At 45.5% G+C, this 12,563-nt stretch overlaps 1 protein-coding gene across 2 annotated transcripts in view; it reads left to right on the forward strand.

The window, feature by feature from the left end:
- The first annotated feature begins 9,395 nt into the window (after positions 1-9,395).
- Positions 9,396-12,563, forward strand: part of STUM (stum, mechanosensory transduction mediator homolog) — a 46,565-nt gene continuing 43,397 nt past the window's right edge. For both annotated transcript variants that reach the window (XM_057374905.1, XM_057374904.1), the window contains exon 1: positions 9,396-9,604. In XM_057374905.1, coding sequence (XP_057230888.1) covers positions 9,415-9,604 — 190 coding nt within the window. In that variant the 5' untranslated portion in view covers positions 9,396-9,414. The remainder of the gene's footprint in view (positions 9,605-12,563) is intronic.

The raw sequence follows: 12,563 nt of genomic DNA on the forward strand, positions 1-12,563 counted from the left end.
AGGACCTGGYGAGCTGGGGAGGTGCTGGTGACCTATTGAGGTCTATGAGGGATCCAAAAACCAGGAAAAACCCCACAGCTTCACTTCCCCAGTGAAGGGGTRGACACAGAACAGAGGTGTTAATTCAGGACACACTGGAACAGCTCAGGAAGCTCTGGCTTCATTAACGATAACGACTACATGGAGAACCAGACTTAACAAATCTGTTGAGCACGGATTTTCCAGTTTAATTGGGCRTTAGAAATGCTCTTTTAAATGCAGTGAAATCTAGCAGAGAAGTCTGCTCCACACAGAAGCACTCAGGGGCAAAGTTTCCCAAGCAACCAGAGTAAGGGTTCCACARGAGGAATGTGCGCTGGTCCTGCAGATAAGGGACAAGGATGATTAGGGTGAGATCATGGAATTTTGTCTCTCAGTCTCTGGTGACGTGGTGGACAATTCCCTACAACTATGTCATTAACATCTGTCCCAGCTGCCTCAGCCAGCATTCCTGCAGAGCCCAGGAGAACCAGACACTGCAGTGAAATTTTCACCAGCTATTTGTGACACAGAGCCCGCTGCATATTTCCTTAGTGAAGACCCCCATGCTCCTCTAGCACAGAAAATCCCTTTGGGATGAAAAGCACCACTGAAAACTGCAATCTCCCAGAAAAAAAAAAAAAAGGTTCAGATTAAATTAGGCTGTTTTATTCAAGGGTAGAAAGCTGCAAGCTGTCCTCTCTTCCTCAGCCTTTGAAAACCAAAGTAGTTATGGTAGTCTTTCCCTGAGCTCACCACAGTCCTCTGTCCAGCATCCATCTAGCTTCTACCCCCTTTTTGACTCAGAAATCCGGAAATGGGACCATTTCCCCTATAAACACTCCTTCAGGGTTTCAGGAACACTTCTTGCCCAGTCCCCACTGCACTTGACTCATCTCTTTAAATCAATGTACCAGGTATAGGCTTCCTGTGGGCGAGAACAATCCACAAGATCAGCAAATGCAACATTAATCCCATTCTAGATTAAAAGGTATTTAAGCAGGTGTTTTTTCTATGCCAAAAAGCAATTTAAAGTAATCTTCCAGCTCTGGTAGGGGAAATAAAAAAGGACTAGATGGATCTCAGGAAGAAAATAAATATAGCTTAGCAGGCAGTGGTTTTGACTGATAGCACACTGATGGCACAAGAAGGCTTTTGCAGCTGGATGAATTGCTAAAATAAATGAACCAGCCTTCCTTCCCACAAGTCCTTGCCTGAGTCCACCACAACAGGACTTTCAGTCCCTCTCCATRCTGCTAATGTCAGCTCCCACTGCCTGAGCAGCAGCTTCTGTCATTACTGCCTTCCTGATTATGACAACCTTCACTTTTACATTCATAACTCTTGCCAACATTAGTTGGGTGCATTAAGCTTCAAGGGAAGATTTGCATTTTTTTCTTTTGCTGAACAAGCTTAAAAATACCATTTTTTTCTCCTATTTTAATTCCTAATAGCTATAGAACACTGCTACAATCTGTTGTATGTCAGTGCAGCATTTGCAAAACSAGCGAGTGCGGTCTCAGAAAATTAGGTCCCCTCATAAGAGAGAGAAAGAATTGGCAGCAGAGAAAGTTCATGTTGCAATGAATACTCTACAGTGCATATCTAAAATTTCTTCCTCTTGAACAACAAAAAAGGCCTCCCCCTTGGACCACTGGATGCCCTCTCACCAACTCCCATGCCCACTGGAAAGCTTGAAGTCCACTGGGTTATATCATAAACYCCCCTGAAATTCCTACAATTTCTGTTCAAGCAAACCTGTTTGAAACTACCAAACTCCTGGTGAGGATTTCTACACCTTGGAACAGGGCAGAGACCTACTGCTGTCCCACCAAGGGCTGGACAAAACCTTCAGCATGGAGCAGAGCCCAGGCTGCCATGCTTAAGAGAATATAAAACTGATATTCCATGCCTAACCCTCCACATCCCGCTGGAAATCTCTGAGCTATCCAGCAGCACTTATGGCTTTTACCTCATGTGATGTGACCCAAGTCACAGTAGCTGCTGATTTCCATCCATCTGGGGCTACAGAGTTAGGGGTGACTGCAGTACAGAAATAAAGACTGAATGTTTCACACTGTTAGACCTTGAACTAACTTTTAATATTGGTCCCTMCAGAGAGGGGTAGAACAGCATGAGGAAGAGAACTCGTTTCCACTGTTCCTGTGCTGGTAGATTTGATTCCTCACAGCTGTCAAGTAGAGGGGTACCTTTCTCCAGGATCAGAATTTATGTGTGCTGGCAAACCAGCCTCTGTSAGCATCACCATTCTAGCAAATCCCAAGAAAGGGGAGCAGCCTATGCTTTTCTATTACACAGCATTCTGAAAAGGCTGTCTCACAATACAYAACATTTAATCCTGTCTGAACTAGYTTTTATTGAGAAGGAAGAAGCAAAGAAATTGATCTAAGGAGCAATTTCAGGCAGAGTTTGATGGCTTTGCAGTAGTTTACCTGATAGACTGCTGTGGTTTGCGAGCTACAGAACATCATTTGCCTTCCTCAGACTTAATTTGAGAGAAAGAGACTGTGTGCAAAAGGCTCCTACCTCATCTCACACTCACCCTTGTGAAAAACATGTCCAAGAATGTAACCTTAAGGGGGTCAATCCAAAAAGAAGGGAATCTCATCTGTCCAAACACTGGCTTAAATTGTACCTCAGACATCCTAAAGCCACTAAATCCACCCAGTAATCCATTTCCACTTACCTTCCAGGGTTGTTTAATCTTTCAGGCGCCCAAATTTAAAGGTGCTTTACAACACAGACGAATTATTTCCCTGTCACATAATTTTAGGTGCCTGCTGCTGCTCATTAGTGCTCCTCCATGAATTGTGCTCTCCCTGTCTCACCTGCAGTTCTGCTGTGATTTACTTTAGGCTTTTGAGTCCTTCCTGTGTCCCTAAGAGTAGCTGTGGTCAGAGCATGGTAGTAAACAGTATTCAGCTTTTAAATAATAGTCTCTGGCAAAGTATACTCACTCAGGAAACACAGATGCTTTGTTTTAYTTTGCACAAAGTGTACCAAACCATTAGATGCTTGTCCTCCAAAAAGGGGAAAGCAGAAAGGATGCCAAATGGATAAAGATCCCTATAAATTTTCCCTATAGGTTTTTGCTAAACTTAACCATAGAAACAAATGCTCAGCTTAGGCAGACTTGATCATTCCTGGAAGATTGGAGATTCTGACTGTCCATCAGCTGCAACACAGCTTTGTTAAGAAAACTGGAATTTTTGGGTGAGGCTAAGAGTTCGTGAAGGAACAGGGTCTCATCTTAGCCTTCAGCAGCAATTTGGCAGTGTTGGAATAAGGCTGGCACCAGAAGCTACAGGACAAAGCTGAAAGAGAAAAATGGATCAGCCTGTAGAGACACTGGGACTGGTTTGGCAAGGAGATTCCCCTCAGGAGAAAAGAAGGGGAGAAAAATAGGGGGCTGTGTTTTGTGAGGTGTAGGAATAAACGTGGAAAACACAAACAGTTCAAGCCAGAAAGCCTTGGGCATTTCCAAGCACAGTAAATGATCTACTGAACCATGGTATRAGGGGGCTGAATAATCCAGGGTATTAAATGTCACAAGAGTTAACACCTAGAAACTTTGTACTGCCCACTCACAAAAAGTGAATGCCCAGGAGAATCACAYAATGCCTGTGATCAATAATCCTCGTGCTGGGGAGGATTGCTCAAATCAAAGAACATGATGAAGTGCACAGAATGCTCTGTCAATAACAAAGTGTTATGCTACATTGCAAGGCAGAAAGTTTCCCAGAGAAAGGTGMTGTGAAAGGGGGGAATGAGGTTACAGCAAGAAAAAGGAACTTATCAATAATAGAAGAGAATCTCCATGAGCACAGATGGGGATAGAGACATTCAAGGCTGTTAAAAARTAATTGGCAGCAGAACAAATGGCCAGTGCCACAAGATCACCACCCTTGACACCAGCAGCTGGTGTTTACAGTGTTCCTGATGTGTTTATAGCCTTCCTGATGTTTTCCACAAGTGTGTTTGTTTCAATGACAGAAAAGAAATGAGGGGATAAAATACAGRTGGCATAGAATTAATAGAGCAAGGACCTTTTTTCTATTTACAGATTTTTGTGRATGTTTGAAGATGAATTAAGATCTGCCTCTAAATTTTGCCATTTGTGCCCATTCCCACCCAGAAGAYTTAATGACAGGGAAGAACAAAAGAAACATTAAGACAAAGAACATGATTTCAGWGGCAGAAAATGATCAGTGGGATACAATTCAGAGCAAAGGGTGTCCATTGGCAAGCAGTGGATGTTAGTGGAGAAGCAGGGTAGAAATTKATTTCAGTCAGGTTGCTCTCTTAATCTGACGTGATGCAGCTGCCTGGCACTGCTGAAGGTTTCAGTACAGGCTAATATCTTTGTAACCCGTAATAATCATGGGCAAATTCCAGGACAAATCTGGAGATCATTCTGGAGGTGTTGCCAAATAATTTGGACAGATGAAGATTGCCATTAAGMTCAAGCCACACTAATCTAAAACAGCAACTCACAACTGAACTGGAGAGAGACCCAAATCCAGAGCTGTGATGCCATAGATTGAGCTCCAGATTTTCATTCATATCTCACATTTCTTGGAAAACTCTGAATGCAGGAATGCAGAAACTAGGGACTGGGGTATCTGATCTTTCAGGGCAAGCATGAATGATTCAACATGGGATGGGGAAATGTTTGTGCCTGCAGAATTGCTTTGGGCCTCTCCAGAATATCTACTGTGTTTCTCTAGTGCCTGTCCTCTTTCCTCACCTATTTTATTGTTATGATAAGGACAGATTTTCCTKACTATCTTCTCCCCATTTCTGTATTGGGAGAATTTATTTATTGTGGGTTTTCTCCCTCTGAGCTCTGTAGGTCACATGGGGTGAATTTAGGAGATGTTACAGAGCCTGGCACAGAGACATGGGGCCGACATGTAACAATCCAAAGCTGTTTGGAGGAAGAACAACTGCATGAACCCCGAGCCARGAAGAAAGAAAACCAGCTACATGCATTAAAACATGAAGACTGTTGTGACGAGATCCTTGTGTTTCCCAGAAATTGCTGCAGTTCATTATGCACAGGCTGTAAGGATGAAGGGACACTTTAACTGAAGCCTGGAAAGGAAGGCAGGAGCCAGGAGAACAGATTTATCCTGGAGTCCTAAGCATTTCTTGGTGATCTTGGGAGCATACATGTTTTCAAGACATAGCAGGACACAGTTGCAAATGCCACCATTAAAAGTCTTAAGCTAACAGGAATTTATGGAAACTAAGATTTCCTGTTGTTTTAACCCTCATGTAACTGAAGATGAATTAATAAATATGAAGCTACTATTGCTCCCAGTGTAATCAATGCAGGATTTCCACCAGACTGGACACAAAGAATCTTTTTTAAAGCCTTGTGTGTGCAAGATGTACCCATACACAGTTTCAGCACTAAGTGCAGCTCTCATTTGCACCAGGAAAAGCTCACTGAGTCACAAACMCAGCCTCATGTGACTGTCTGACATTTGTCAGATGAAAGCAATTTATGAGGTGTCTGTGTCATGACGGTCCCAAGGCTCTGTTCTGACGTGGGCCACAAGTGGCACTYGTTTAAGTCATTCCTCTGCACAGAGGGACATTTGTGTCTGTGGAGACACAGGGCTCTGCAGCCCCCATTTCAGCTGATACAATGGATTTTCTAGCAGCAGACATAACTCTAACCTCCTGCACACGAATGAAATTAATTGATTTTTTTTTTCTTTCAGGAGAAAGCTGTGCTCCTTGAGCCAAACTCTGCTTTCAGTCACCATGTGTGGAGCCACGGTGGATTTACACTGGTGTTCTGGAGYGCAGACTGCAGGGCTCCTCCTGTCCCTCAGGGATAGCAGCAGCTCTGCTTGGCTCCTTATTGTCTTTGTTAATAACACTCCTAATGATTTGTGTTTGCATCTATTTTTGTACCTCTTACCATTGCAAGATACTCAAGACTGCTCTGGAAAGAACCCAAGCTCAGGAGCGGTRAGTATTTAAAACAGATGAACCCCTGATTACTGTAGGCATGCCATTGGTATTCATTCATTTTTCAGGAGGTTTTTTCCCCCCTTTCCAAAGTCAGAGGCAGACTGTGGTGTGCCCAGTCCTCAGAGCACTTCCACAGAAAAGCACCATCYCTTCCTTTCTCAGGATCGCTAATTCTCCATTGACTGCATAAGAAAAACTCAAATACCAGGACAAGCAGGGAAAGAAGTAAAGGTCATTCTCCAACTGCAGGGTAAATGAATGCAACTGGCTGACCTCAACTTCCCATTGGCCTGACAACACTTTCCTCACCCTTTAGTGTACAACTCAAAAAGTCCATACCTGCAAAATGTTTGAAATACAGCTTATTTAGACTCTGTGGAAAATAAAGGGAAAAGCTCCCATCATAAAATCTCCTATGACAGCTCCCTGAAAGTCAGCTACTGACCACTACAAATCCCTTCTCCTGCTCTCAGCCTCTTCTGACTGGGTGTTTGGTGGCCACGAGCCACRTGCTGGAGTTCCTCAGGCCTGGTGGACATGAAACTCTCACCATAGTGATCAAATCCTGGCATCTACTCCCCACAGCGCCTTTGCAATAAGAGAACTTCCATCAATCAGAAGATGCAGCTTTAGTCTTGTCAGCACCGAGACAAGGCTGTTTCACACACAGRCTCTCTGCTCACACCTGCTTATCAAGAACAGACAACTACAGGCGCTCTTTGCAAGGTTAGAAGAAGTCAGAGGCCAGATTGCTCTGGTTTTAAGGGCTACAATGATGTGGAAGGCACAGCCATCTGCAGGAGGTCTCTTGTTGCCCTCTGGGCCAAAACCACCTGCTCTTTCACCACACATCCAGGGCATTAAGGTATCTCAGCTGCTTCTGTGCCTGCCCTTGACACAGCAGCACTRTTTGTCTTCAGCCTTACACTGCTGGCACCCTGCAGCGCTTTTCCAGAGAGAAGTCTGGAGGAGGATGTGTCCCCCCAGCCCYGTGTGCCAGTGTGCCACGCTGGTGTGCCAGGGGAGTTCCACGGTCTGGAACACGGCTTTGAATTCAGGTTGGGTTTGTTTGTTTGTTTGTTGGGGTTTTTTAAAACCATTTTTTTGTCTCAACTGCAGGAAAATAATGTTTTATATACATATATATATAGCAGTTCTGTGAGCTGTTTTCATGCTGAGAAGCGAAATGAACATTTTAAAAGATCAAACCCGAAGTATTCTTAGCGCACACAAATATCGCTGCTTTTTATAAAGGATAACTTTTTTTAATTAAAAAAAAAAATCAGTCCTGAGCCACATTTCCTTGCTTAGGTCCCAGCATACCTTTCCATGAATCCCTGCCTTTCCTGCTCTCAGCTCTCCAGCAGAGATCCAGTCTCCTCAGGCAGAGTGAGGATGCAGYACAGGATGCTCAGCACGGGATGCTCTGCACGGCTGTCACGCWGCACCGGGAGCGAGGAGCAGCCTCAGCAGAGGAATGTTGCCACCAACCCGCTTGTTTAGAAAACCTCGGAAATGTCACAACTCGTGACACTGTGGTATCCCTAATATACTCGGGAGGCAGCCATAACTCCTGCCTGAGGCGCCTGAGGACTTCCACCAGCACYGGCAGTGTGAAATTAATGATGCAGCTCAGTCTAGGAGTGGTGGCATTTTAACAGTGGGTAGAGGAAGCCTTACATATTGCCAGCTAGTTGTGAAGTGAATGAATTAACTCATGTTTGTCACAGATATTCCAAGGAAACGTTCCCTAAAAGCCTACTTGTTGTTAAGTAATTCTGACAAAATATTGTTTTAATTAATCTTGGTCTTTGATGTTCTGTTTGGGCTACTCTCACAATGGCCTTTTGCTTGCTTTTACTGTAGGTGATGCAGGCTCGCCCACACACAATTCCCAGAACCTATGGAGAATTATGTCACTGCAAATTACTGACAGTGTTCCAACTTGGATTCTGCTTTGTACAGGCTCTAATTAATCCATATTCATACCATAAGGATTTCTCAGCTGACTGTGGCTTGATCAACCAGCAGAGAAAGACAGTCTGTACCAGTTACATCAGATCTTTCCAGAAGAAAAGTGCAGCCCTATCGTAGCTTTGTGGCTAGGAAATGCAGGGTCATGAACTATTTCGATACAAATAAATGTCACCATTAAAAACCAAAAAAAACCAAAAAAAACCAACAAAAAAAAGAGCCAAGTAAGTTGGTTAATACATTTCATAAACATGTCTAAACTTCATATTTAAAACAAATCCTATGGGCTTAATAAAAAAGTCAGCAGACTTTTTGGAAGAAATGCACTCAGAAAATAAGCCAAATTATAAGATAAGCAAAGAAGATAAGGAGAACAGAAGATAGCAAAGAAAATCTTGTTAAAAATGAGAGATTTTGCATGGGTTGTCTGTTTTTGTGGTTTCGAGCCTAGTTAGTAGAAAAATAAGATAATCTAACCTAGGAAGAAGATTCCACATTTCTGTCATTTCGTTTACCCAACTTTTTCGTTGTGCTAATTTGTACTCTAATCAATTAATCTGTTGAATAACGCATTTGTCAGGTGGTATTCAAGTGGCATAAATAAAGTAGTTCAAGGTTTCTCCTGGAATCTAAATTCCTAGCAGGATTTTCTCAGCAAAAATAYAGCTGCAAAACGCACAGTAAAACACAGACTACCCTCTGTCTCATGCAAATATCCTATAAATGTGTCACACGTTCTATATCAGGATTAATGCCTTTAATATTTTTCCCATTTTCTCTGCTGAATGCCATCTGCAGTGACAATTATTGTTTTTGGGGTTTTTTTTTTTTGTTTGTTTTGTTTTTTTTTTTTAACGTAGACATGCTGAAGTTTTGTTTCATTTCACCCACTGAATTCTGTGTTGAACAATAATTACCCGCCCTACAAAACCACCTTTCGTCCCTTTACACCGGGGAATGAAGACACATTTCCACACCGTCCCAAGCTGCGATTAGCTCTCCAGGGGCATTTTTTTCCTTGCCTTCCAATTCTCGTGGCTCTCCTCCCTTTCCCCCCTTTACCGCACAGATTTCCAATAAACAATAAACCCGTGTGGTTTTAATTTACACTTTTCCACACCGCCTRTTTGCAGGAGCGCACGGGGCACGATCTTCCTCATATGGAGTTGTGTGTTCCCCATGGGAGCGGGGGAACGGGACAGCGCCTTGCGCTCTCTTGTCGCCCGCAGGGGGGACGGGCTGAGCCGAGCTCCGGGCTCGGGAAGCGCTCCGGGAAAAGCTCGGGATTCAGGCGGGCGAGGGGCGGGCGGAGGGCGGGGAGGGGTCGGCGCGGGGGCGCGCAGGCGGGGCCGCGCCTGGCGGCGGGAGCGCGCTCGGCGGCGGGAGCTGCGATCCCTTCGGGGATCCGCGCCGGCCATGGAGCCCTCGCCCAAAGACGGCGAGAGCGCGGCGGCCGCCGAGCCCGGCCGGGGCGGCACGGCCCCTTCCAGCGGGGTGGTGGTGCAGGTCCGGGAGAAGAAGGGCCCCCTGCGCGCCGCCATCCCCTACATGCCGTTCCCGGTGGCCGTCATCTGCCTCTTCCTCAACACCTTCGTGCCGGGGCTGGGTAAGGATGCTGCGGGAGCGATGGAGGGATGGAGGGAAGGCGGCCGGAGCGCCGGGTCCCTCTTCCCACCTGCAGCTGCTTCGCCCCGGCGGGGTCGCCCGGGCTGCCGGACCCCGCCGGGGCGGCAACTTTCGCCGAGGGCACCGTGGGAAGGGATGGAGGAAAAAGAGGGAGGCAGGAGCCCCTCCGACCCGGCGGAAAGTTTCGCGTCGGGGGCCGGGGCAGCGCCCGTGTCCCACCGGACGGRGCGGGCGAGGGTCGCGTTCCCCTCGGGCGGCAGCGTGGACGGGGCTGGGACACCCGCCCGACCCCGCTCCGCCACCGTGCGGGACAGCGCCGGTCCCCGGCCCCGGCGACACAGAATCCCCCGCGCCTTGTGACACCTCCCTTCTCGCCGGGCGGGGATCGTGCGGGTTAGAAGGGACTCAGCTGTTCGTGCTCTCGCGAACTGGGATTTTAGTCGCAGGACCAAGGTTCACGGTGACCACATCACGCGCTAGCTAAGGCGAGCTTTCAGAGCACATCGTCCCGGGTTTTCTAAGGAAACCCCTGAAAAATGTTGGAACCCCTGTGCAGAGAAACTGGACATTCACAGTTTCTCAATACAAAGTCTCTAGTGAGCTCAGGTAACACATCATTAAGATGTGGTTGTATCCTTTCTATAGTTCCCTTTCCTCCTCTTTAATTAAGAAATGCTCACTGCAACAGGAGCCTAGAGTTTAAACACCACAAAAGCCCCTAGAACACAGGAATAAATTCAAATATTACAGCTGAAAGCAAAGCAATCGCATTGAAAAAATACCCAAATGAACCATCCGTAACGCATTAACCCATACCTCAAATCTCTCATAGTCCATTTCTGGCTGCTATTTCTGGCTACCCTGGCCACCACAGAAGCCTTCCTTGTGATATGGGAGCATCTTGCACCTAGCCCTGTTTTTAAAGAGCTACTGCCTGCCTTTAATTGCTTTACGTGTTTCAGGTGGCTTAATTCTTTAACAAATATAAAATTCTTAAAGTTYTCCCGATTAAAGTATTTCCTAAGTGTGGGTGGTATAGTGTGTGCAACATGTACGAGCCATTGCAGTTCCAGTGTACTTGCTCAGAACCTGTGGATGTATTCCAGAGGAAAACTTGCACTTTTTGAAATACCTCTTGAGTTTTTCTTGTGGAAGGATTCGTGTGTGTGCTTCCAGATGCAATGCGCTGTGCTCGGGTGTGCAGCCCCCTGAAGAAGCTGGAGTGATGAATCAAAGACAGACTCTGGAACTGAGTGCTGTCACGAGGTTTTAGGTTTCCTGGGGCTTAGTTTCCCACCATCTTCAGAGACAGAAGTTCAAAACCAGTTTTCAAAGTGAACGTTGTTTTGTGTTGGCACTGGAGACACCACATCTCCACTGCAGACGTACAGGAGAAAAGCCTGACTTACCGTGCCCTTATCCTCATGTAAATGATCTGACACTTCACACTGTGCTGTTTTTCACAGCACACTAGAAAACCCTCWGTGTTCTTCCTTCATCCCAGCAGGGTAGATCCCTGTAAACCATCCTCATGTGGGAATTGGCTTGCAGTGTGGTTCTCTGCCTGGAGTTTTCCTCTGGCTGTGTGTTTGCTGGAGGTTGCCGTGCTGTGCCTTCCATCACACAGAAGGTGCCTGAAGGACAGCAGATAGCGCTTTCTTCCCCAAGGTGAGTGTTCAGGGCTCCCAGTCTATGCTGGCATGAAGCTTGGGAGTGGAATCTGGACTATGCAGCCGTGTTGGTTGTGTAACCACTGACTRGCTGGACCAGCACAAAGTGGTTTTAATTCTATTTCAGTTTTTTTTAACGGGCGTAAATTGTTTTAAAACTCGTTTTCCCTTTGATGCGCTGATTTCAGCGGTAAAATCTGGCTGGCTGTACCACTGCGTCTCTTGCTACTCTGTTGCAAAAGTAGCAAAACCAACAAAATACGAATCAAAAGAAATCCTTCCCCGTGGCATCCCCACAGACTGGAGAAATGCAGTTTTTTGGAGATGCATCCCAAACTCTGTATGCAAAACATGGTGCTTAGTTTGTGCATAAATGAACCATTGTCTTAATGAAGCTGCTAATATTGTGTGCATTTTGAGAGAAAACTTGCTCTGAGATGATACACCTGACTGGAATATAGCTATTTACAATCTCAGCCATATCCTGTCATATATCATGTAGCCCACACACAGGGGGAGACAGCAGGAACACGAATTTACCGGCAGGAATAGTCAAGGTAAAAAGAGATTTTGTGTCATTGTTGCACTTCAGCCATCTCAATGAGCTGAGCAGCACTTGTAAAATAGATAAGATGTGCAGTGGTGTGAAGTACTCACATCAAGGATGCGAGCCTGTTGCCTGTGAAGTAAATGGCAAAATTCCCATCAGTTCTTGTAGTCCAGATCTATCACACGTTAAATGATATTTCACAGCCTTGCTGTGTATTTCTGCCTGCTTGGTTGGAGTGTGGGACTGTGTTTAGGTGTTAATGGAACTCCTCTATTTCTCAGTCCTAAATTCATCCCTCGTCTGTTTTGCATGTAGTTGTCACTCGTGTAGATTTTGCAGTGCAATTGCAAAGAAGGGTCAGAAACCACCGGAGTAGACAAGAAAATGGGCAACATTGAATAAATCAAGTTTTCTGCTGCTTGGAGTCTGGTGCACTTGAGGTTTTCATTAGYGGCCAGTGCCTTGGACCAGTGATATCCAAATAGAAATTGCAGTCTGATGCAGGCTACCAAATTCTGGGGCAGTCTCTCAGCATCTGAAAGCTTCTACTTTTTTTTAGTTCAATTCTCTTTTCTATGTTATGGAAATCACCTGCAAGGATGAAATCTCAGAATTTTAAATATCCGGTTTATTTTCCTTTATGCTATTTCTGTTTTGCAGTAGTACTCTATTTGGACAGGAGAAGTAACACTTTCTCTTTGTTTACAGTCAGTTTATTT

The sequence above is a fragment of the Malurus melanocephalus genome, unplaced genomic scaffold (genome assembly GCF_030028575.1).
Source record: "Malurus melanocephalus ecotype Western Australia unplaced genomic scaffold, MMel_1.1 scaffold_235, whole genome shotgun sequence".
NCBI lineage: Eukaryota > Metazoa > Chordata > Aves > Passeriformes > Maluridae > Malurus > Malurus melanocephalus.